Below are 24,406 nucleotides of genomic sequence, written 5' to 3' on the forward strand. Positions count from 1 at the left end.
CTCTACACGTAGTCGGCTGCAAAATGTGATTTATTTTAGATAGATTTTCCTAGGTAATGGGACGGAAGGGAAATGGTTACAAATGACTGATGAATCATTTGTAAATATTCCTTAGGGGAATATTCCTTATTCTTACCAATACCTACTGGTCCCTCATTCCCTCTCCAAATTCTTCCCATACAGTTCCCTCAGGACAGGCAGCACAGAGCAACTCCTTCCATAGGAGCCACAACACAATCACAAGCAAATATGAAGTGATTGCCCAGAGCCCACAGCAGCAATTTCCTCCAAGAGGAGAGGAAACTGTTGTTGTAGTCTGAAGTTTGCCACTAATTTTGTATTTTTATGTCCAAGCAGCCAACTTCTGTATTTTCCTGAAACTTGCACAATGCTATGTGCTGGTACTCAGCCAGGTCAGTGTTCTTCTACTTGGCTTGTTCAGAAAATTAGCAGAAAGCAATTTATCTGCTTGGGTTTTTGCAAGGCTGTGTGGAACTACTGCAATGGCAATCCTCTCCTAAGTTAGACCAAGTACAATGACATTGTGTATGGGAGATTTTTAAAAGTATTCCATTGCAAATGAGTACAGTACTTTCAAAAGAATTCAGCTCTTCATATTTCCGTATTTCAACTAATCTTGGTGCTGTCATATTATTTTCAATAAGCAGGCAAGTGGTAAACAGTTTATTACCCATCATTTACATGTCAAACCAAGCATATTTTATCAGCATTTCAGTAACCATCTAGCTCCTTCATGAACATGTAGCAGAAGTTTTTAAGTGTCAATTCAGACACCAGCTGCCACATAATAATTTTTGAAGTATTTAGTGGCAGAAAGAAACATTGAATAAGAATCCAGCTTCACTGATTGCACTGAAGTTGCATTATGTGTTTCTAATACTTTGTGAGCAAGTACAGAACATCTCAGACACTTAAACTAGGGAAAACGAAAATAAAACCAAACAGCAGAATAACTTGTGAAATATTTAAGTTGATGATTATTCAACTATGCCCCATTTGTCCCAATAAATAACTGCAAATTGACTTAGCTCTGTAAATCCTTTAATATACAGAGGTTTAAGTGGACAGACCATTACCTTGGCTTTTACTTGTTTTAGCAGGTAGGCTTATTCCTCATTTTTCATGGAGTGTTGCTTCTCTAAATTATTTCACATCAGATGTGCACTCTGTTTTAGGATAACGCAGATGACAAAACCAGAAAAGCAAGGGACATCATGAGAGGGTAAACAAAATTTATTCTGAATTTAAGGATAAACAAACCCAACTACATTATGAGTGGGCAATGTTAATTAAGTCTTATGACACATATCAAAGTATTTAAATTCAGATACTTAGCATAAGCAATTAATGAAGGGATTCTGGGGTAAGTAATTACTGAGTATTAATACTCTTAAAGCCAAATTAAGTCCAGCATTTCTCTGTTGTTATGTCCAACATAACTTACATTGTTCCTCAAGAAATTTGTCATCCCCAACTGGTTAAAACAGTTAATTACATGAGCATGCAATGAAACCATCAAAATCTTTGAAAGCACCTTCATTCCTTGCCAGTATTTGTTTTCAAACATTCTCACTCCTGTCATGCTAAAGAAGCAGTGCTGAGGAAGCTGTTGGTGAACTGGTTTGGTGACTTCTCATCTGCCTGCTTGCTGGTGGCTCCAGAGGTGCCAAAGGAAGGTGCAGGATGGATTTGGATCACTGAATTTCAGAAAAAGGGCCAATTCTGATGTTACCAAGATGTATACCTCCTTTTTTCTTTTTTTTTCCCCTAGCATCACACTGAAGCATGGTAGTTGTGCCATTTTTAGGGCACTGCTACATTAAAATATCAGCTGCCATCAAATGTTTGTTGCCTTTCCATTTACATTAGTAACTGGCTCAGCTGCATGTAGTCTCCTAAGGCATGTTCAAAGAGATGTTTTTCTTCTCAGCTTTATCATTGTCACCTTTGTTATCATAGGAAATTTATTAACTTCTTTGGAGTTTTCATTCTTAAACTTTTCCTGTTTTCATTCTTAAACCTTTCCTGTTGTCATTCCTCTGGAATATCGCAGATGTTGGAATTCATACCTTTATCTGTATAGTGATGCAGTTTGCACATGTTAAAGCAAGCAGCTCTATTAATTAGCTAGTCAGACTTAACTATGGACTGGTTAGTGTATCACTGAACTTTGTTACAATAACAGAATAATTAATCTGCCACGGCGCTAACAAATACTTCCAGGGTGAGAATACAATTGTTCTTGCACAGGTTTGTGGAAGCAGGTCCTGTCAAACAAAGCTTCCTTCTGTTGTGGCAGGGTGAAAGCTTTGGTCAATAGAAATAGTAGGGTCGATATCATATGTCTGAATTTTGCCAAAGAAATTTTATTTGTAACAACAGATTGTATATAAAATTAACTTGGTCATAACATCTGGGTGTGAAACCAACCCACAGAGAATGGTGGGTTTTGGCCAGCGCATGAAAGCCTGGACTCCACTATAAAGTACAGCCTGCATGAGCAGTTTGTGCCCAGAACGTGGCTTCATGTCGTGTTTGGGGCTTAATTTAGCCTTATCAACATCTTTAATAAAACAAAGACACATATCTGATTGGAAAGTAACAATTTTATACCTCAAGGGAGGGAGGTCAGTGTGCACAGTCCTTTCCCGACAACTTGGAAACCAAATGGCATTCGGAGCTACAAGGGTAGAAAATGTGTTATCTATATACACTAGTGTTCCCTTTGAGTAGGCTTTGTTCTAGGGCTCTTGAGGTTCTCAGAAATTACCCCCGACTTTAGCAGGCGGGGTCTCGCCGGAGCAGAGGGGCAGCATCCCCTCCCTCACCTGCCGTGCTTTGGATTGCCCAGGACGCGTTTGGCTCTCCGGGGGGAGCGCTTTGCCGGCCCGGGCTCACCGTGTGCTCTCCGGGCAGGGCGGCTTTCGGTGCGCGGCTCGGGCCCTCAGCGTCCCCGCGGAGCGATGCCGGGCGCGGCCCCGCCGCCGCCGCGCCCGTGCCCAGGTGCGGCGCGGGAGGAGCGATCGGCGGCGCGCACGGCGCGGGTGCGCGCCGGTCCCGCGGGTGTTGTGCGAGAGGCAGCGCGGAGGGGCCGGGCCGGCGTTGATGTCACCGCTGCGGCGGGAGCTGCCGCCGCCCCCGGCCGCTGCAGCCGCCCCTCCGCGGCCGGTGGAGCGCGGGTAGGCGGCGGGGGCCATGCGGCTGCTGCCTCCGCCCGGTGCCCGCCGGTGCCGCGGCGGCCGGGCATGGTGGCACCCGGTGCGGGCGGTGCGTGCGTGAGCCAGCCCCCAGCCCGCCGGGCCTGCTTTTGTCCGCGCCGGGAGCATGTGGGTGAACCCCGAGGAGGTGCTGCTGGCCAACGCGCTGTGGGTGACGGAGCGGGCCAACCCCTACTTCATCCTGCAGAGGAGGAAGGGCCACGGCGGCGATGGCGGCGGCGGGGGACTGGCGGGTAAGGGCGGCGGCGGGGCCGGGCGGGGCCCTCGGCGGCTCCCGGGTGCGGGGTTCCTCGGCGCCGGCGTCCTTCAGGGGCCGGGGTCCCTCGGGGGCCGGGGCGCGGCCCTTCCCGATCCCACCGCCCGCCCCAGCCCGGGAGTGCGCCGCGGTTCCCACGCGCATTCGGTGTGGGAGCGCACCGGTGACCCACGGCTCCGTGCATCAGGGCGGGACTGCCGCACGCTCTGGGAGAATTTCCTTGCCGAACCTTTAGCACGCGTTCCGTAAAAAGAGGCGGTGTTGTAATTCCGAAATTTACGAAGGAAACAGATTTGCTTCGGCTTGTCCGTATTTTGGAGATGTCCTTGTGAAGTATGTTGCCCAAATGCTTTGTTTCCGATTGCTGGCAGCTGGAGACGTTTGGGTCATACTCATCTAGGTCTTAATAATGTGCATGTATGTTCATCGAGGTCTTCCACCCTTTCTTAGGCAACGCATATGTGTTTATATGAGATTGGAGATGCAAAGCCCAATGGTGTTTCCTCTGGTACTTCTTGAATTGGTACAGAATAATGAAGCTGCTTCTCCTGAAACCTGCACACTGTGCTTCCTTCTGTGCGCACTTCCATGATGATTAGTACTTCAGGCTAAGCAAAATAAACATACGGACTGCATCTGTGTTTGGTTCAAGGTCCTGTACGTGTTTACTGTGAGATTAAGTGTTTCTTCCGACCTTCAATGCTCTATGGACTTGTAAACAGTTCATAATGTAAGCTAAGGCACTGCTGTGAAGTGTGTTTTCATTTCAGACTGCTGAGGCCTCCAGGCAGTGTCGTGTGTTGTTATACTGCCTTGTTCCTGTGTGGGAAATGACCAGCAGCCACTCCACATTGGCCGTACATTTCTACATTTTTTAACAATCCTTTGAAGTGTGGACAGGATTGACAAACCCAAAAAAAACGTGTTTTGCCTCAAAAGTTCATCCTTGCTTTGCTTACTGAAAATTTGTTTTCAGGCTCTCCTTTCCTGGATTGCCCCCTGGCCTCATAAGGTCTGAAAAGACATTCTTCTACCTTTCTGACTTTGTTATCTTTGAGTTAGAGATGGTTTTAGAGAGCCATCAGTTTTCCAGTCATTTCTCAGTTATTGTGGAGACAGGTTGAGAGTTTGGGGTTCTGTTCTTCAACCTGCTTGCACAGTGCATGCATATCCAAGTCTTCTTGCAGCTGGATGTGTAATAGTCTGATTGGTGATACCACTTTACGGATGGAGAAAAGACTTCTGGAAGATTTTGTCCTTGTGTGGAAGTAGGATTCATAAATGTGCACTCTTTTTTTTATTTCTCTGTGGAGGCCAGAATAAGCCTGCAGCGTTTGTTAGAAGCTCAGAATAGAGAAATAGTTATTTGTTTCTGCCTTTTGGAGTTTAAATATTTGATTGCTGTATCCATTATTTTAGTATGTGAATGAAGTCTGTATAGTCTGGATATGAGTATTATTTAGAAGGCAAAATTCTCCATAGATTTTGAAATGGGCTGTCAATGCTCTTACTCTTAGCTCTTACTAGTGCCTGGAATTGCAGCTGCTGTGGCATTGAGGTGGTAGCAACGAGTCAATTTCCCGGGGTTTTGTTTGTTTCTACCAGAAAAGGGCTGGTAAGAAGTTATAGCTTTTTCCAGTGTGTTGCCAAAACCATAACGAATCAAACCCCTGTAACTAACTCATTTGTTAGACTCAGCAGGGTTTAAAGGAACCTATGGGAACTTACCAGACCTTGTGCTGAAATGACAAGGGTTTGTGACACACAGAAGGTGGGAGAGCAAGGGAGGGATGGATGTAGTCTCCAAGCCACTGCCAATGTGACAGGCACAGTAATAAGTGCAACTTAGGTTTATTTTATTTTTTTCCATGGAAATGCTGGAATTTTCTGCTGGTTCTGTTAACAGCTGTTCTGCCAGTAAAGGGACAAGGAAGGTGGAGAAAGCCAGTGGGTTGTTCTTGGTAGGAAAGACTGATTAAAAGCAAGGTATTGAGGGATCTAGCTGATCCTGAGATAAAGAATGAACACAGTAAACAGGATACATAATTTGTAGTAATTACAGCATTTAGGATGACCCTTTGGAAGCTCCCTAGATGACACTGACCTTGTGACAAGGGTGGAGTTTACCTGGTCAAAAATAAACAGGGAAAAAAAGAACTTTGGGTGTGGTAGGTTGCATTTTTTTTCTCCTTTATTAGTGACATAATAGTGAAATTTGGTCAGATATAATCTAATAAGTTAGCCACCCATGAATATGGTATAAAATTTGGCTTAGTTGCTCTGTGGGAAACAAACTTACATGTCCTTGAAGTTGACTAGAAATATTGTATACAAGATTTTTAACTGTGCTAGGGATGATCTCAATTCATATTTGCAAGAGAGGATGTAAATACAGCTGTCCTTTTTTTGTGATCTAACTTTTGCTGACTTACACTCCCTCATTATTGACTCTTGAAGTCATTTGTCTTGAATTGTAGAGTGAGAATTGACTTTCAGATTGATAGGGCTGTGGGTAAGATGGCATTAGATGGCTTCACCATGTAACTTAAGCAGTGGCTAGACAATGAGAAGCATTGATTCTTTGGCATTGCCCTCAGATCTGGGTTTGCCATGAAGCTGTCATCGCCAAACTGATCAGGGCTAAGTGTACTGCCCTTCTCTCCATCTGTGAATGTGGCAAACTTCTTTTGGCATGTCAGTCTAAGGCCAAGTATTTTATGTAGCCTTGGGGGTGGGTGCAAGTGCTTCCTGTTGGCTTTGTGCTGGAGCAGAAGAACAGTGTTGGAATTCTCTGTTCTCCTGGATCCAGTCTGAGTGCCTCAGTGCTTTGCAGGAAAAGGACTATTGGTCACTTTGGGGGAAGGGGTGGAAAATCTGGTGTTCTCCTCTTGGCCTTGGTTTATGCAGCAATTGAACAGAGAAGCTCTTATTTAAATACCTGTTTGGACATTGGAGACCTTTTCTCCACTATATTGTATTGTAACAAGCTAGGAGAATGATGGTGATCTCTTAATGTGTCAGGGCAGCGCTGATTAGTGAGTCCATAGCAGTAATCTCTGCTAACAAGGTGCATTAGATCAGTGGTTTACTTCAGAGATAGAGCTTTCCTCATAAGCAGTGTGGATCCATTTTTATACTGAATCAGGGTCTGGACCCATTTAAGTTATTGTGTCACTGTCATTACTGGTCACATCAGTGGGGCTTTTCTTTGCAATTGTGCCTTAATTGAAGGGCTGTTTGGATTTTATTTTCCTTTTGAACAAGGAGAAAATAGAAAAGATTTTAAATTGGATTTTAAATTGGATTTTCATAGCTGTTCTGCAAACTCACATTATCTTGCATCACTGCATTAATCTTTCAGGACAAGACCAAAAAATGTACTTTTCTGCTTTAAAGGTATTTGATGGTTGATGAGCTTTCTCTGTAATTAAATTGTTTCATGCCTTGCACATAATGCCATGGTCAGGAGTTTCATCTTCCTTTAGTTCACCAACAGGGAAAAAAGTATTTTCTTTCCTCATATTCTTCTTGCTTCTCTGGGCAGCCGGGTCCTTTGGCCTGTATGACATAATTCCTTCTTCAGAGGAATGTGATGTATTTATTTCCACAGCAGCCTGCATCATCTGTTGTTGTGTGCCATCTGTAGCAGAGGCATTTGGACAGAACACAAACCCAGATCTCTGCCATCATTTGGGCACTGTGCCCTCTGGGACAGTATTACTTTATGGATGTAAAGATCTTGAACATGCCATAAACCTTTTAAACAACTAAAAGGTCATGTATTAAGTATATCTTGCATTCAGATGCAACTAATAGGTTTAAAAATGCCTCTTAACTTCTTTCTGCTATACTGTGATAATGTTTGCCAAACTCCTCTACTTCAAGACATTACAGTAAGGAATTATTGCCCCTGGTAATGGGTGGCAGAGCAATGAATTCACTTGGAGCTTACAGGAGGAGACACTGAGGTGTGGTACAGTCAGCTGGTGGCTGCTGTGCTCCTTTTGCCTGTGTACATCTGTGTGTGTGAAGCACAGATTCAATTCCAAGTGACTTTGTTTAAATGTTATTGTGAGACTCTGAATCCCAAGGGAAGTAAGTTGTTCTTAGCAAGACCTGTTTTAGAAGTGAATTCTTTTGCAAGCAGGGTACTTACAGCTGGGACAGTGCCTGTGTGAGAGATGCAGGAGGAGCTGTAAGTCCATGCCATGTTGCCAAGAATGATTCAAATGTTTCAGCAGAAGAGAGCAGATGGAAATGTGCTGACTTCTGGTGATAAAAGGATCTGATGAAATTCTACTTCTCCCCAGATATTTTTGCAAAAGGAGTTGTCATTTAATTTCCACACTGGAAAGGCAAAAAGGAGAGGTTCTGAGCTCGGCTGGCTGATATGGCATATCAATGTCAGATCTAATATAATTTTTAATGCTGTGACAGTGTTCTAAATTGAAAAGCTTTTCTGCAGCCTGGCTGGACAGCACAATTAGTATTTCACATTTGGAGCTGAGATTCTGTCTTGCTCACAGCCTCTCAGTTCAGAGAGTTGAGGAAGAGATTACTTGAAAACTTGTTTATGCTTAAGACTCAGAAAAGCGTTTGGCCAGTTGATCATCTGCCTGAACAAAGTATGATCCATGTTTTAACAAAGTTGTCACTTTCTGCCTTTGTTGACTCAAGCAGTTGGGGTTTTGCCTGTCAGATTTGCATGAGTACAAAGCATGTGCTCTCTGGTACTTGAAATACAGTGTTTATCAGAATGGGTGCAGTTAGCATAATGGGTAGGGTGGTCTGCCTATCCAGCAGCTTTCTGTGATTGTTTTGGCACACAGAGTGGAAGCTGGTCTCTCCTGCTCTGCTTTCCTTTCTCAGTACGTCAAATCTGCTCTGATTCTCTGAGCTGCTCCTTAGGCTCTGCTGTGGGTGTGTTTGCTTCCCCACACCAGTCCATTTCCACTTCAAGGAACCTGCAGATGTCTAGGGCTGAGTTGGTGTTTGATTCCCCACACTGACTCACAGTCATTCTGTTGAATTCCCCGATGCTTTTCCTGGTTCCTCACTTCCTGCCTAATACTTCTCTGCATCTGCAGCTCTTCTGTTGGCTCTAGAGACAACATCTCCAGTGCCTGAGATGTAGCTTTGCTTCTCCCTCTAATATTTCTTGGTCAAAGACTTTCCTTGCACAGTAATTTACCTCCGACACTGTGAGCAGTGTGTCCTCTCCAGGCTGCTGAGCTGAGCTGCCTTTTGCCATCTTTGCCCTTGAAATCTTGTTACTGTTTGACACGTGGAATTCCAGGGTGGCCTGCTCCTTTTCCTGAGATCTCTGTAGGAAACTGTGTTGGAAGTGTTGCACAGCATCACAAGACAGTAAGCAGTCAGTCAGGCCACTTAATGATTTTCTGCGTTATACCAGAGTTTGTATTGCTTACAGGGTTTTTGTTATTGTTCTTTGGTCCTTCACTGAAAGGGGTAGATGTAGCACTTCTTCACATCAGTTTCCATATTTCCATCACTGCATCCTGGTCAATGTTGATATTCAGAAATTACATTTGCATTTTGACTTTAAATCTGGTGCTTAGGTGATCTTAAGTTCTAGAGGACTTCTTCCAAATCTTCCCATTTGTTTTCTTTCCAAAAGAAAGGTTGTGTTTCTATGCTGGATTTGTGATTCTTTTTTTCCCCTGAAGTTTCCAGGTAGGGGTGTTTGAATTTCTACCACAGCAGTAATCTTGATTTCACCAGTACATTTTTAATGTTTTGGATTTTATTGTTCTTTCCTCATACTCTGTCTTGTTCTTCCCCTCTGTTTTTTCCAGTATTTTATCAGCCAGAGTTATTGGGATCTTCCATTCAGCATTGCTCATTTTCCTGGTAAAGTGCCTCCTGTGATAGCTATTGAAATCTGATTTATCTGCAGGTGTCCAGTCAGAACTGTGAAAATTTAAAATTCTCTATTTCTGAAGCTATTGCTTTTTTTCAAATTTAGCTTGTATTTCAACATGCTTCAGGTCTGCTCCTTTGAGTTCAAGCTGAGTTTACTGTGCCCCCTTCAGTCCTCAAACTAGATTCAGTTTACAGTAATTTTTCTTAGGTTAGGAGTGATGTTTGGAGGTTTTTTCTGTTTTGTTGTTGTTTTTTTTTCTTAATTTGCTCATTCTTACTTGATTTATTCTTTCATCTTACACAGTTTATCTGAATCTTATGTTGGTGCAGATTCAGATTTAAATTTTCCTGTTGGATTAAATTTATTAAATTTGCTTATGCTCCTCTGACAGAATGGGATACTTTAAAATAATTAGTTGTGAGTGAAGTTCAGTGACTTCTCTGCTGTTTTGATACTTGATTATGCTTTTCCTAAGTGTTTTTTACAAATTTACGAGTAATTGTTTATATCACACCTAGAAGGCATTTGATAACTTCATCTATATTTTTCTCACCATTTTCCCATAATTTCATAAAGTCTGGTGTGATTGATATGTAGTATAAATTTTTTTTCAGTAGTGTGAGATAAGTTGTTTGAGGTTTTGTCAAAATACCAGTTTTCTCAGTGCTGTAAGCCTTCGCATACTTGTAACTGTGGCATGTCCTGTCAGTGCTCATCTCTTTCTGTGAGCTCCAGCTTAGCAGAAGTTACAAAAAGTTGAAAAAGCTGAAAGTCTAAACCCAACCAGATTTAGGTTCAAGTTTAGCTACAGATTTTTTACAGGGTTGGTCATGAGTTGTTTGGACACCTTAACAAGTACAGCTGATAGCTTTTAAATTAACACATTTGGAGATAAGCTGATTCAATCACAATTGTAAAACTTGAAGGGTGGATGAAAGCTTTATTGTTTCTTGCTGCTTTATCTCTTGGTAATCAGGCCAGGTATCACACCAGCCCTTCCCAAGCTTTTTCTTTAAGTATTGATGGTTAGTTTTTCAGTCTTCTCTCATTTGTGTTCATCAGCTTGAAGACAGAGAAGGTAACTACTGGTTTTGCTTCTTTTCTTACTAAATGTCAGTAGAGTGACAATTCTTCCTCAGAAGCAGTCTCACTGAACATGTTTGAAAACTCCTGTGCAAATAAAAGGGTGGCTGGACAAATCTACAGAATTATGTTGGTCGGAAAAGAGAGCAGCAAAGGCAGGCATTGGGGAAAACTTAACCAATCCTATTAATTCCTTCTTAATTATTTAAGAAATATATATAATTATTAATTTATTATTTCATTAAAGAATATTAATTGTTGTAAGTCCAGAGGAAGAATTTTGTTTTCTTGATGCTACATTAGATGCCCATATAAAGCACATGGGAAGACAGAAAATAAGTCCTTAGAGGTCATTTTGACCTTGATTTATATGAATGAACATCTATTAAAAAAGTGTAGCCCTTCATGAAGTTTTAAGGGAAATGTTGTGGGTATTATTGCCAGTACTGGAGGTTTAAGACTCAGTTATTTTTGTGTGGTCTATAATATTTTCAATTTATATAGGCATTGCTGTGAAATTAAATCAAGTAGCATTGACCCTCCCTTTGAAAAGGTTTTGTCAATAGTATTGCCCATGGAGTTCAGGCTGTTGCTCTAGGTCGAGTTTTGACAGACAAGTAATGGGATGATCTCATCCTGTAATAAAAAATGAGAGAGCTAATAATGTAAACTGCCTTGAGAAAGAGTGGAAGAGTGAGGATTCATTATCCTTAGTATGAAAAACAATACCTAGTGCTGTATGCTTCAGTTATGTGTTGTTAGGAGTTCTTGTTTTTATAGCTCAGGAAGCAACACTCCAATTTTAGGAAGAGTTTATTCATTGTCCATTAAATCAATATAAAACTGAATGCTCAGGGTGTAAATATGATTTAAATTAACCCTATTGATTGGAGCTTCCTTAAAGATCAGCTGACATCTACAATCTAAAGAGGTGCCGTGGGTGTTTCAGGTTTATGAGCAGAGCTCATTATGTGTCCATCTTACTTTGCTGGAAAGACAAGTCATCAGCATGCTTTAAATACTGAGGGCCTTTTAAGCAGTATGTGTTTGATTCAGCGTTGGAATGTCACAGTGCCTGTTTTGAAAAGGTCCTGCTTGTGACACATGTGACATTCCAAGTTTTCCTGGTTGTGCTGTTGGGCTCCTTCACAAACAGGCTGCTGACATCCATGAGACTCTTTGAGCGATAGCTCACAAGCCTGGCTCTGAGAGTCACCTGTATTATGTCTCAGCTCTTTTGCAGGGTATTATTTTCTAGTTACTCTTAATGCTAAAAACATGTGTGCTCTTTGTTTATACATTTTGAGATAAAGATCTCCAAGCAAAAGGTATTTTGAGGTGTGGATTCATGTGCACCTGGAAGGAGGATGAGACAGGACAGGGCTCTTGTCCCTGTGAAGAGCTGTGTGAATAACACACGTTTTGCGCTCTGGGGAAGGGAGGGCACAGCAGTCAGTGGCACCCGGGCATCCTTCAGCTCGAGGCAAAGGGTGACACATGTTGCCTGTGTCACCGGAGAATGGATGTGTCACAGCTCCCTGGTGTGTGCTGAAAGCACCTCTACTCTGAGGTTTGAAATTGCTAGGAAGCACCACTGTCTGTTACTATCCCTAGCTTTTTGGTGCTTGCTGTGCAACACAGCCATGGCTGCTGGTAGTTCTTAAGCTTTGAAGTGCTGTTATTTATTATAATTCATTGGCTTTGGTGTTTTAATAAGGTACACTAGAGGTAATATATAATCCAGATCCTCACTTTTAAATATGTAATCCAATTTAATTTGAGCAGGTAAAACACAAAAGCTCTCAATTATAATACTGCTGTGAGGGGGACTGTAGAAGGGTGATAAAGACTACTCAGTCTTTGTGGTTTTAAATGACAATGTGGCTTTCTGTGGAAGAGGGTTACTGTTTGTCATAAGAAAATCTTTGCTAATAAAGAGTTTGTTCATGTGTACAGTGCATAAACTTGCTTTTCCTTTAAAATCACAGGTAATTGATGTTTTACAAAGACACTTGCAAGTTATTATGAAAGATAAAAGAAAGAAAAGAAAGAGAGAAATATTCCTGCTGCAAATATCTGTGCTGTGAATATCCAGTTAGTCACAGATATTGCGACCTAGGGCAGGTGTTTGAGTCACGTACTCTGAGGTGTGTGTGCTTAAAGTGTACCAGGTTGGTTCTGCAGGTCATCACCTGATTTCATTGCTGTTTGTGGGTAGTTTGTAATCAGTCTGGACTGTAAGTCATCTGAATACTGGTCTCTGAGGAGCAAGGACTGCAGTGGTGCTTGGAAGAATCTCGATTGGCTGAAGCTATTGGCTTAGATTTCAAACCAAGATGACCTGTCTTTCTGAAAAATGCCCTTTGGTGAGATACGAATGATTTGTGAAGGGGATCTGTGTTATGGAGGAGGCTTCATGTGGTCATAATCCCTTCCAGCAAAAACAACAGGTTGAAAATTGGTTGTGGTTGTAAGGATGCAAGTAGAGCACATCATACATTAATTAATGAATATAAACGACTAATCTGTACTTTCTGCAAGGGTTATAGGCTCCCCCTCCAGCTTCTGACTAAATGTGAGCCACCACTGCATGTGGTCAGGTAAGTAAAATGCAGTGTGATTTCTTCCTTCGGCACAAAGTGCATTGGGTAACTGAGCCTCTCTTCCAGTAATTCCCTCTGGTGCATTGTATGTCCTTCCAGTAACATGATGCAAGAGCAATTGCCCAGGCCCTTAGCCAACTGTGGCTTTGTATTCCCAGCTTCCAAATACTACATATCATTATTTTTCCTCTGCTAATGCCTGTGTTTTACAGAAAAGAAAGAGAATACTGGTCAATCTTCTGGACCTTCACTTTGAATTCAAGCTTGCAAAAGAGGAACCTGACTTTTTAATAAAGTTGTATCAAGCAAAGTGAAGGCATTATGCCTCCCTTTTCCCCTCCTGCCCCATGTATAGGTATGGTTGCTCTGGAAATTTGGCATGTGTGTGTGGGGGAGTGTTTGCCCCCTCATGGTTACTCATGCTTGAGTGCCTTTAGGATTGGGGCTCCCATCAATTAGCCAGATGCTAATCCTACAAATTACACCGTGTGCTTTAAATAAAACTTGTCTCATGAAAGCCTCTTGCTTCAACAAGGGCTTGTAGATCTAGTATTCTTACATTGGAAATTTCTCCCCTTAGTTCATTATGCAGTCAGAAACCTGATGAAATAATGGGAAAAAATTTGCAGTCAGTATAGTCATGTGATTTGATGCCTGGGTAATTCACTGGCTCTTGCCCAAGGGCCAGTCTGATATAAGGAATATGATTCTTGGTTGCCTGTTCTGTTTCTATAGAAACTCAGTTACTTAATCATGTCTGAAAAGGTACTTGCTACATGAAGAATTCATGAGCTAATGAACAGTATTAAAGTTCTCTTATTTTTTTTTTTAATTTTCATTTCTACTTCATGTAGAAAATCCTCAAACAGATTATCAATATGAACAGCTGTGATTTCATTCTGGTTGCATCACATGTCTGCATTGCAAAAAAACTCAACAAACAACAAATACCCAAACCAACCAACACTGGCTTAACAACACAAAAAGGAATAGAACAGTTCATGAAGGAGAGCAAGCAGGCCCAGCTGCATGATTGCATGAGTTTTCATGTGATAAAAACACATGCTTTTTTTTAATAACACACATATCATCTGTCAGAACAGCTATTGCATGATACAAGTAAATGTTACTGATAAACTGTCAGTTGCAGTTATCTTGCTAAGCTCGGATTTGAATTTCCCTGTGATGTTCTGGAGTTCTGTCAGATTTCTTCCTTTGACCTCGCTGCATGGTTATTTTTTCAATTTGTTTACTGAAAAGCCCCTGAACAACTCCTGCTTACTGCACCATTGGAGAGTATTCTCTGTTTTCTTTTCTTTTCCTACCTGCCATGTGTTTTTTCAGTCACTGCTGGCTTCTCTCTTTTGCTGGTGTTTGTTTTTTTTCATAGTGCTTTTCATATTTCTTAAATGCCTTGCTCTGTCTTACAGTGTTTGTTGGCACAGGGGGAGGTTCATCTCCTCTCTACCACATCCAGGGGAGAAGAAAGTAGGATGGGAAATTCCTTTGAACCTGATGTTGCTGTACAAGTCAGTTGGTTTATTCTGATTTTCTAGTCTTACCTGCCTATCCCAGGTTTTACAGCACTCCAAGAACTAGGGGCAGAATTGTTTGGCAGGATCACCCATATGCTAATGAATTTGGAAATACAGCAGGAGGAAAGAAACAAGCATGTTTTTAAAGAATACAGGGAATGAGCAGTGTTTCTGTATCTCAGAGAAGATTGCATTTGGCCAGCATACAACTTTATTTAGATATTACATCATGCCTGTTGCATATTTATTACTGTCAGTAGTCATGTGAAGCTGAAAAGCAAAAAGAAAATATTCCTGCTGTATTTGCAGCAAACCCAGCTAATGAACGAAGTGCAGCGTCTGCTTGGTCCCCACTTTAGCTGAGCAGTACTGGCAGCTTTGTGCTGTACCTTGGTTGAAGTGACATGTGCTTTCTAGGCCAGGGCCATACTGCATTTGTGAAGCTCAGCAGGAGAGGAAAAAAATAATTAAAGGCACATTTTAACCTACCTCATTCTCCCGAGTTTGAACGGAGCCAGGGTGTATCTAGAAGGGCTGGTGGAGAGTTGTTCAGAGGAAGCTTGTCAGTGTACAGCCAGTAATCAAAATGAGAGAGATGAGGGGCAACTAAAGCTAGTGAGACAAATGCACACTGGGGTATTTTACAGTCGTGTTTTGTGTTTGTGTCCTGTAATTGTCAGAGAGCTTTGGAGCACACCTTACCAATGGCCTAATGTGCCCAGACTTGTTTCTCATATCTTGCCTAACCCTTGCATTCAGAAGTGGTGCATGTTAATTCATTGAGCACACAGAGATTACAGTTGATCCAACATGAGAAGATCTGTCTAAAACAAAATGCAAATAAAAGAGATAGAATGGGAGAAATACAAAATCACTGCTAGGTGGGGCATTTCTTAGTATCAGTTTCAGATCACATTTGAGGGATCTACTGAGATGGAACAAGGGTACTGCTTTTATATCTTTATGATGCACAGCACAAATCTGAAGAAACAGCAAGGGAAGCAGTTTTGCGTATACCAGTTTCAGCAGTGAAGAACTAATAAAACTATGACAGTAAAAGATGAACACATGAGACCTGAAAGGAGAAGAGAACTTCTAACAGGAGAGTTTTAAATGCTTTTGGTGCATGCAGTTTATTTTGGCTGTTTGAAAAAAACCTCTAATTTCTGCCCTAATAAATATTTTCACAAAAAATCTCTGAAAGTTCATCCATTTGTTGTTTATGTATTTCAAATTTTTTTCCCAAACAATTTTCTGAGAGCTTCAACATGAAAATTTAAATCTGACATTGCTGCAAGGGAGATGAAAATTCTTTGTGGAGATGAAAAACAGGAAAACTTTTAGGTAGTTTTAAAATAAACTATGTAAAAAACCCTCTCTTCTTGCAGAGAGTTTGGGAGGGTAGAGTTTTGTTTTATGTGTGGTTTATTATAAAAATAGGATCTAGAAATTTTGGAAGTAGAGTTAGGAATTATTGGTAGCTGTTGGTATGCGATTGTTGGTGGCTCTCTCAGTAGTAAAGAATTTTCAAAGCTACTTCTGGAAAACAGTATGGCTTTGTCTTTCCTCAGTATCCTTTCATCTGAAAAACAGCTTGACTCTTAAGGCATTTTAATCCTTCCTACCCTAAATAATCAGCTGTTAAGTAGCACAATTATTTTTGCTGGAAGTCTTTAGTTTTACCTAGCTGACATTCAAGTTTTGAACCCTTATAGGATGTATTGTCTGGGATTTCTTGTTGGTGTTGGAGGAGGGTTTGTAGTTGGTAGGTTTTTTACTGCTCAGGGTTCCAGCAGTGTATGAAACACAGGAAAAAACTAAATAACTTTTAAACATGAATTTATAACACAGCTACCTTCTGCTTTGCTTCAATTTGCCTGTCTTTATGCTAGCATTGATGTACATTAAAGAGTTGAAGTCTTGTTTAAGCTGAAGATGTTTCCCTGTTAAATCATTCTTCCTCTTTACAGCCTGAGACAAGAAGCGTGAGGATGAATATGTAGATCTGGGTTTTGCTGTGGAGAGTCAAATGGAATGGGGAGGGGCTGCAGAGCCCTCTCCTGTGTATTCATGAGAATTTCCTCTCCTGCAGGTCTCCTTGTGGGTACTCTTGATGTTGTGTTGGACTCCAGTGCCAGAGTGGCACCATATCGAATCCTCTACCAAGCACCAGACTCCTTGGTCTACTGGACCATTGCCTGTGGTAAGGACAAATGCACTGATGTGGGTTTTTATTCTTCCTGGACTCTGTGTCACATAACATGATAGAGAGCATCCTTCCTGCTGAGCACAGTCATGTCAGGACAAATAAATGGGTCAGAAGGAAAACCTGCTGTAGCGGTGAAATTCAGTGGCACTGGAGTTTCTGCTAGTCAGACTTGGAATGCCATCATGGGAGAGTGTGTTAACCACAATGACTGAATGCAAACAGAGATGGAGCAGGGATGGAACATCTATTTTTTCCTACTTTTCTTCTCCCAAAGGTGTTCCTGGACCAGCAGTCCCCATTCCTCCTCCTTGCATGCTCTTCTCCATGGCCAGGGCTCACTCCTAGAGCACTTGTGAAGTGAGCATTCCTGGGTGAGAGAATGGTGGGAGGAACACCTGAATTATAGCACCCCAGTGCACGCAGGGCACCTGGCTTCCCTTGTAGTGGTAACCAGGAAGAAAATGCAGCACCAGCACTCACACAAACACTGAACAGCAAACAGTGAGACATTTCCTGTCTGCTTCAGGATAAATACCGGCTAGATCCCAGGGATGCCTGCCTCCTGGATGTTTATTTCAGACACTGTGTGGTCTTTCTATGTATGATGTACTTAGAAGTCAGCAAGATGGTAGCTAGGTTAAAGTTAACTATAGAACTCTATGTTCTTACACAGATGCAGCAACTTTTAAGAGCTTTGGTCTTTAATGCTCCAACTTGGACAGATCTGGTTATGGTCCCATAATAAATAAATGTACCATACATGTAGAAATGTATGGTGCTGCTGAACTGTGAGAATTTTGGTTTTTTTCTGAGAAAGGTATTGTGGATTTTATGTAGAAGTACTCTGTCTTCATTTAGGCTAGTATTAATAAACATGCTCTTCAATTATGAATCTTAGCCCTAATTGAAATTGCTAATGTAGTTAATTTATATATCTGTGATTTCCATTTGTGGAGTATTTCTTAAATGTTTAGTCTCCTAATACCTGGTTGATAGTTTAGTTGTTTTGATCAAATTAAAAGACTGCATTGGTGTAGTCTTGTCACTTGACTTTAGGGGAATAGTGTGGATCTTGCAGGGAGATAAAATTTTACAGAGAGCAAATAATTTATCTGTGCAACCTTGAAGCTGAGCAGCCCAGTGTTCCCTAACGCTCTGTGCTGTGGTTATTTTATGAATTTGCAACTAAAGCAATTCTTTCTGAACTGATCAAGGGTTGTTAAAATTATACAGGTTACCAAGGGCTTTGGCTGCTTTTAGCTATGCAACTCTCATTTGTTCTGCACTGTTCTCCAAGGGTAGACTGTTGGTTATTTGGTACTTGTAATCTGTTTTTACAGAAATTTGTCTTTTTCTCCTGCCTTCAGTAAAGAAATAATCTCCATCTTCAGTAAGTAGCTGAACAGAGCGACTTGAAGAAATGCGATTGTTTTGTGATATGTTTGTGATGTTTGGTCTTGCTCAGTGCAAGAGTATTCTGAGGATGAAAGTAATCCAGGGGGGTTTGTCTGCTCTAAAATGACTGTTTAGACAGATTTGGATGTGAAATATCTTGGATATTAACACTACTGATCTGGGCCCTGTGAGGATTCTGGCTGGTGAATCTGAAGCCTTATGGCTCTGGAGAGAAGCCTTGTGAACAGCCCGTTCTCCAGTGCAGGGTTGAGTTAAAGATGTCACAGCTTAGAGTTCTGTTTATTGAATTATACAGGAGAATTTTTATTTACTTTTCAAGAACAATTGATGGTCTGGGAATGCAAAATGCTGTACACAATCAGCCTTTCATATTGTAGTAGCACTTCTGTGTCCCATGCCAGTGTCCCTCCCAGTGTGCTGTGCTCAGTTGAAGGTGAAAATGGTGCTATATTAAATTCTGTTCGGAAGTGAACAACTTTTTTAGATCCTTCTCCACCTATAAAGTTAATTCTTCTAACAGTGGCTTTGTGTGTTTTTCAGTTATAGAACTGCTGTAAACAGGTTTTTTGTGATAATGGTAATTATATGCATTTTCATGCAAGTTGCTGTGTTGTAGCTATTTTCATTTTTATTTCCTGCCACTCTTGAGGGCTCTGTATTTTGAAGTGCAGTGTTTTAACTGTTAAATATGGTTTCTTCCCCTTTCCTGAGAGTCAGAGTTGTTGAATAATTTACCTTAAAGGCCAGTGTTGGTAAAATGGTGAATACTTTTAATATGCTAAGATAGGTAAAAACTTTCCAGCAATAGTGATAAAATAACCTGTAATTTAAAACATTGCAGCAAGTATGTATTTTAGCCCTGAACAAAGAGAAAGACCTTGCCTGTCATGATGAATTATTGAGAAGAGGGGTGTAGGTTTTGGGCTGATTGTGTGATCTGCTGTAGGGGAGACTGGGAATTAAAGGGACATTGACACTAGTGAATTATTTATTTTGTGACTTTTGGTTTGTTTGCTTGTTTGTTTTTTATATAGGTTGCTCGAGGAAGGAAATCACTGAACACTGGGAATGGCTGGAACAGAATTTGTTGCAAACTCTTTCAATCTTTGAAAATGAGAATGACATAAATACATTTGTCAGAGGAAAAATACAGGTAGTGTATTAATTACTGCAGTTGTTGTTAGTGATAAATATGACTGGGGAAGGAAAAATTATGTGAATTTGAAATAAATTGGAGCTGGTGGTTCCCAGGCTGCTCTGCCTTTTTGAAGAACTACCAGATGCTAAGTAGCAACGTGTGTAAAAATCAGGGAAACTGGGAATAGTGCATGTAGCTTAGAACAGTGTGATTTTTTAAAAAACCATATAAATATATAGGCAGGTCTTAAGGCATTGCAAGTTCTAAAATTAATTGCACTGTCTTAAACTTTGACAGTTGTCTGTGCTACTGTTTTTCCATTGCAAGGCTTAATTTTAACTTTTTTCATGCACTCATAATGTCTCCTCCCCCTCTTCTGTGCAGTTAAGTCCTATAGTATTGGCATTTGCACTCCATATGGGTGTTAGGGTTGCTGGTTCATTGATTTGTTTCCTTGGTGGGAAGTGGGAGTGTTGATTTTCTCAGAGTTTCTTTTTCTCTTTATAGGTCAGATAATAACTATACTGGCAAAAAGTACTTTTTTTGTACTAAGAATTATCTAAAAATACATACTTTTTTCAAAGATTGTAAGAAGAATTGCTGTATTTATTGGTGTGTGTTCAAAGTATTGGCTTTGTCTCATTCCTCTTTTAACCTTTTGTATCATAAGTCAGCTCTCTTACAAATCCCACAGTTGCTTGTGTTTCCCCAGTGAATCAGGCATGAGTGCTAGAGATGGTCATGGAAATACCTTATATGTGTGTTTTGAAATATAATCCTTAAGGAAATTGTTGCTTCCTAGATTTGGATCAATACTAAATGTGAACGATGTTTCTCTGTCTTATACTCTGCTCTTCATGTAAATATGGAGCAAGTTGAAGGCAAAAAGTCACAAAAAGGCAAAAATTTTATAACTTTTATATAAAAGACAATAGAGATTGGGAAAATAAGCAAATAAAACAGAGTATAGAACAGAAGGAACCGTAGTCTTTAAAAATATTAAAAAACATCTTTTGACCTGTTCCCTCTTCAAATTTCATGAGGGTCATCTGCACCTGAAAGTGGGAAATTTTTTCCACTCTGTTAGTAAGTCTGATTGAAGATTTTTTTTTTCTTCTTTCTTCTCCCCCTCTTTTTTTGCTCTTTTATGCTCAAGGTCCAATAAGAGGGGTCATAGAAGTAATACAAAATTTTCTGTAAAGAGCAACAGTTCCTTTTTTTCTTCCCTTCAGAAAAATGTCATGTGAAATCCTGTGTCTGTTTCCCCAGGAAGGAAGATGAAAATACTGCAGGCCATGGGTGCTTCACGGGGCTGTTAGGAGTGTTTGAGTTGGGTTGGATAATTTAAAACAAGGCACTGGCAAGGGGGTCGGTGTTTGGTTGCTGTTGACATGGGCACAGCAGGGAGTAAGGCCATCAGAAAGAAAACCTTGAATAAAGTGAATAACTACACAAGTCAAAGAGTGAGCAGAACAATAAGAGCTCCCTGAACGACTTCCTTGGCAGTGCAGTAACCATTGTGGCCTGGATGGCCGTGGGAATTAGGATATCTGATAGCCCATGGCCACTAACAGGATTGTTCTGGTTTTATTCCCTGCCAGGGCATCATTGCTGAGTACAACAAGATCAATGGCATCAAGGAGGATGATGACACTGAGAAATTCAAGGAAGCCATAGTGAAATTTCACAAGCTGTTTGGGATGCCAGAGGAAGAGAAATTAGTGAACTACTACTCCTGCAGTTACTGGAAGGGAAAGGTTCCCCGGCAGGGCTGGGTGTATCTCAGCATCAATCACCTTTGCTTTTACTCTTTTCTCATGGGCAGGGAAGGTATGTTAGCAGTGGAATGGTAATTTGTGCATCTCACAGTGGTTAGGAAATCTCCTGTAGCTTGTTTCTTTTCACGTACTGATCACTGAGGGTACAAAGACACTACTGAGGAAAGGAGAAGCAGGGAGTAATTCCCTGATTTGTCACACTGCTTAACTGGGTGCTTGTTCCCTTGTTTGTTTGGTCTTTCTTAAAGTAGTTCTCTGTAAAAAGGAAATAGGGACAAGATCACACCAGTTCTGATTTTCTTTTCTGCTCTTACACAATCCTCACGTACTACTCTGGCAGACTTTGCAACCTTAAATCACATTTGTTCAACACCAGAACATCAAAAAGGTTTCAGAGGAGACCCAGAATAAAGAACTGCTTAGTATGGATGCAGCCAGTCTGCTCTGCAGGGGGTTAATTCGAGGGACAGTGGAGTTGAGCAATTCAGCACTATTTTTGGTTATGGGCAAGGGATCTCTCTTGGGATTTAGCCCCTGCTTTAAGGACACCAGCTATATTGGTCCTGGGAGAAAAGCTTAGGTTCTGTGTGGCTGTAATATTTGAAACTTTTTGCTGTATAAAGATAAGACAAGCCTGTCTGATGTGTTCAGACTGTGTTTCTTTGCTTCCATAGGAAAAGGAGATCAGAGTCTGAGCTAGTGCAGTGACAATGATAAGTCATGTTAGCTTACCTGGTCTTGCAATGCTTGTGTGGTGTTCTGTAAATAAAGTAAATGATATTTAAACTCTTTTATCTCCTGTTTGTCAGGTGACAGTGGTTTGTTTGTACAAACTTGATCTATTTATGCTGTACTCCCAAATTTCAGGGTGCTAGAAAAAGTCAGTTGAATGCATTTTATAGGACGAGGAAGCTAAAAGCTCCTGAATATGCTCATTTTTGTACTGAACCTTGTTTTTTGTTTGCTCCTGTTCAGCAAAGTTAGTTATCCGTTGGGTTGATATCACTCAGCTTGAGAAGAATGCTACGCTGCTCTTCCCTGACATGATCAAAGTGAGCACGAGGTCAAGTGAACATTTCTTCTCAGTATTCCTTAACATCAGTGAGACATTTAAACTGATGGAACAGCTTGCCAATATAGCCATGCGACAGCTTTTGGACAATGAAGGATTTGAACAGGACAGGTCATTGCCCAAACTGAAAAAGAAATCCCCCAAAAAAGTGTCTGCTCTAAAACGGTAATTAGCATTGCCTCTTACTCATTTGTTCCTCCTCAGTCCTTGTACTTGCAGGATTTTGTCCAAAAGTTTTCTAATGTTGTGGCCATTTACTGCTACTCCAAAAGGAATGATTGATTCCAGCAGTGGCAAAATGTGAATAATTATTTAAATATAATTACTTGGTATCTTGTTGAAATAGGGATACGAGCATGTTGCAGAAATAAGCTTTCTTGGGCCAAATGCTCATTTGTTCAGAATCTCTTTAGTGTATCTCCTGATACTGGCCACATTTTGGTATCTGTTATAAGGCCATTTTATGTCTGTATGGGAAGGTAATAAAGTGATTAATGTGCTGTTAAGAACTATACCTAGTATTCATATTTTATCTTATCACTGGAATTGAGAAATTAGAGTCTAGAGTAACAGTTCTGTCTGGAATATAGTTTAGGTAACAGCAATACAGAAATTGACATAAAATTCTAAGGAATGAAAAGTTATCTGAAAAATATTTCTTCTTCTTTTATATCACACTTCAGCTTTTTAGTTTCTTTTTCATTTTTTCTTTATATGTCATTCATGTTAGTGTACCATACAGAATTATAGCCAGTGCCTGTTTATATTTCTCATTATTTAGTGACATCTGACACGCATTGTATCACTTTTGTTTGTCCTTACTGTTGAGTGTTTTGCACTGAATGCATTATCAAGACTAAGTCTTGAAATTGTTACCAAACTCTAACCTTAAGGATTCCATGATGTTAATAAAAAAGCCTCAAAGAAGCATTTTTTAATTACTATTAGCAAAAAATGGATTCACTGTATATATTCTCAGAAAGTGCAGCTGAATATGGAAAGCTCACTCTGTCTTTCCTCTCTGAGAAGTGAGGATGAACGTCTGAGTCATTCATGGCAGAGTTTTTTCTCAGGTGGTTTTAGAACCTTCCAAAAGTGAAGACTGTATCTCCACTATAGGCAAATTATTTCCAGCTTTTTGCTGTACACTCCTTGCTTAGCTATGTGTTGCAGGTAACTTGCAATGATTTGCATAAAATATATCTTAAAATGTATTAATACGTTCCCTAAACCAAGAAAATCTTTCTGTGGGTTTTTTTAGAGATCTTGATGCCAGAGCAAAGAGCGAGAGATACCGTGCATTGTTCCGACTCCCCAAGGATGAGAAATTAGATGGACACACAGACTGTACTCTTTGGACTCCTTTCAACAAAATGCATATCTTGGGTCAGATGTTTGTGTCTACAAACTACATTTGCTTTACTAGTAAAGAAGAGAACTTGTGCAGCCTTATTATCCCTCTTCGAGAGGTATATACTTGTATTTTTTAATTTATATGGCAATTTAAATAAGCAGTGTCTTATTTAGCTTTGATTTTTTTTATTTTGGTGGGGGTTTTTGACTATATTTTTTTATTCTTTTTGGAGAAAAGCCTCTTTTCATCCTTTTTATCTCTTGTGAGCATGCCATACTGATGTGTTCTAGGTAATATTTAATGACTATCTATCTTAATTCATGGTTCCTACTACTGAAGCTTGCATGGAATTTTTTCTATCAGTTTTCATAACCCTTGTGAATTCTTCCTCTCTCATAACTTGTATTCTGATTTACAGCCCAATTTTACATTTTTTGTGCCTCATAGGGAGGAGTGGAGGGTGAAACTTCCTAGAGTGGAAATTCTGTTAAAGAATCTGTCACATAAGATTTACTTTTGTCAGATGTAAAAAGATTCATAATCCTGAAGTTTTGAGTTGCCTCTTCACACAGACTTGCAATTGTTTATTCTTGTATGTGGAAAATATTTTGTCTGTATTTTTCAAATTGGTGTGTTTCCCTTTTCAAAGCTGGTTGCTTAAAGCAGATCATCAGTAAGAAGAGTTTCTTTGATGCAATTAAAAAATAATTATGTTGGGGAGTTTTTTATGGTTGACTTGATTTGTGGGTTAATGGCAAATTGTGGTAAGTAAGTTTTGGAAGTAGTAGCAAAGCTGATGTAACCAAGGACAGTTTGGCTTGACTGAAGAACCATGGAAT

The 24,406-nt window shown here is 40.5% G+C and overlaps 1 protein-coding gene across 2 annotated transcripts in view; it reads left to right on the plus strand.

Moving 5' to 3' along the window:
• Window positions 1-3,043: 3,043 nt before the first annotated feature.
• Window positions 3,044-24,406, plus strand: part of TBC1D9 (TBC1 domain family member 9) — a 46,091-nt gene continuing 24,728 nt past the window's right edge. The window contains exons 1-6 of one of the 2 annotated variants that reach the window (XM_074541867.1): window positions 3,044-3,472; window positions 16,693-16,803; window positions 19,260-19,378; window positions 20,965-21,193; window positions 22,117-22,378; window positions 23,475-23,682. In XM_074541867.1, the coding sequence (XP_074397968.1) occupies window positions 3,346-3,472; window positions 16,693-16,803; window positions 19,260-19,378; window positions 20,965-21,193; window positions 22,117-22,378; window positions 23,475-23,682 (1,056 nt within the window). In that variant the 5' untranslated portion in view covers window positions 3,044-3,345. Of the gene's footprint in view, window positions 3,473-13,371; window positions 13,421-16,692; window positions 16,804-19,259; window positions 19,379-20,964; window positions 21,194-22,116; window positions 22,379-23,474; window positions 23,683-24,406 lie in introns of those variants that run through there. The other variant, XM_014270701.3, reaches the window with a different exon arrangement.

The sequence above is a fragment of the Zonotrichia albicollis genome, chromosome 5, assembly GCF_047830755.1.
Source record: "Zonotrichia albicollis isolate bZonAlb1 chromosome 5, bZonAlb1.hap1, whole genome shotgun sequence".
NCBI classification, from domain to species: Eukaryota; Metazoa; Chordata; class Aves; order Passeriformes; family Passerellidae; genus Zonotrichia; species Zonotrichia albicollis.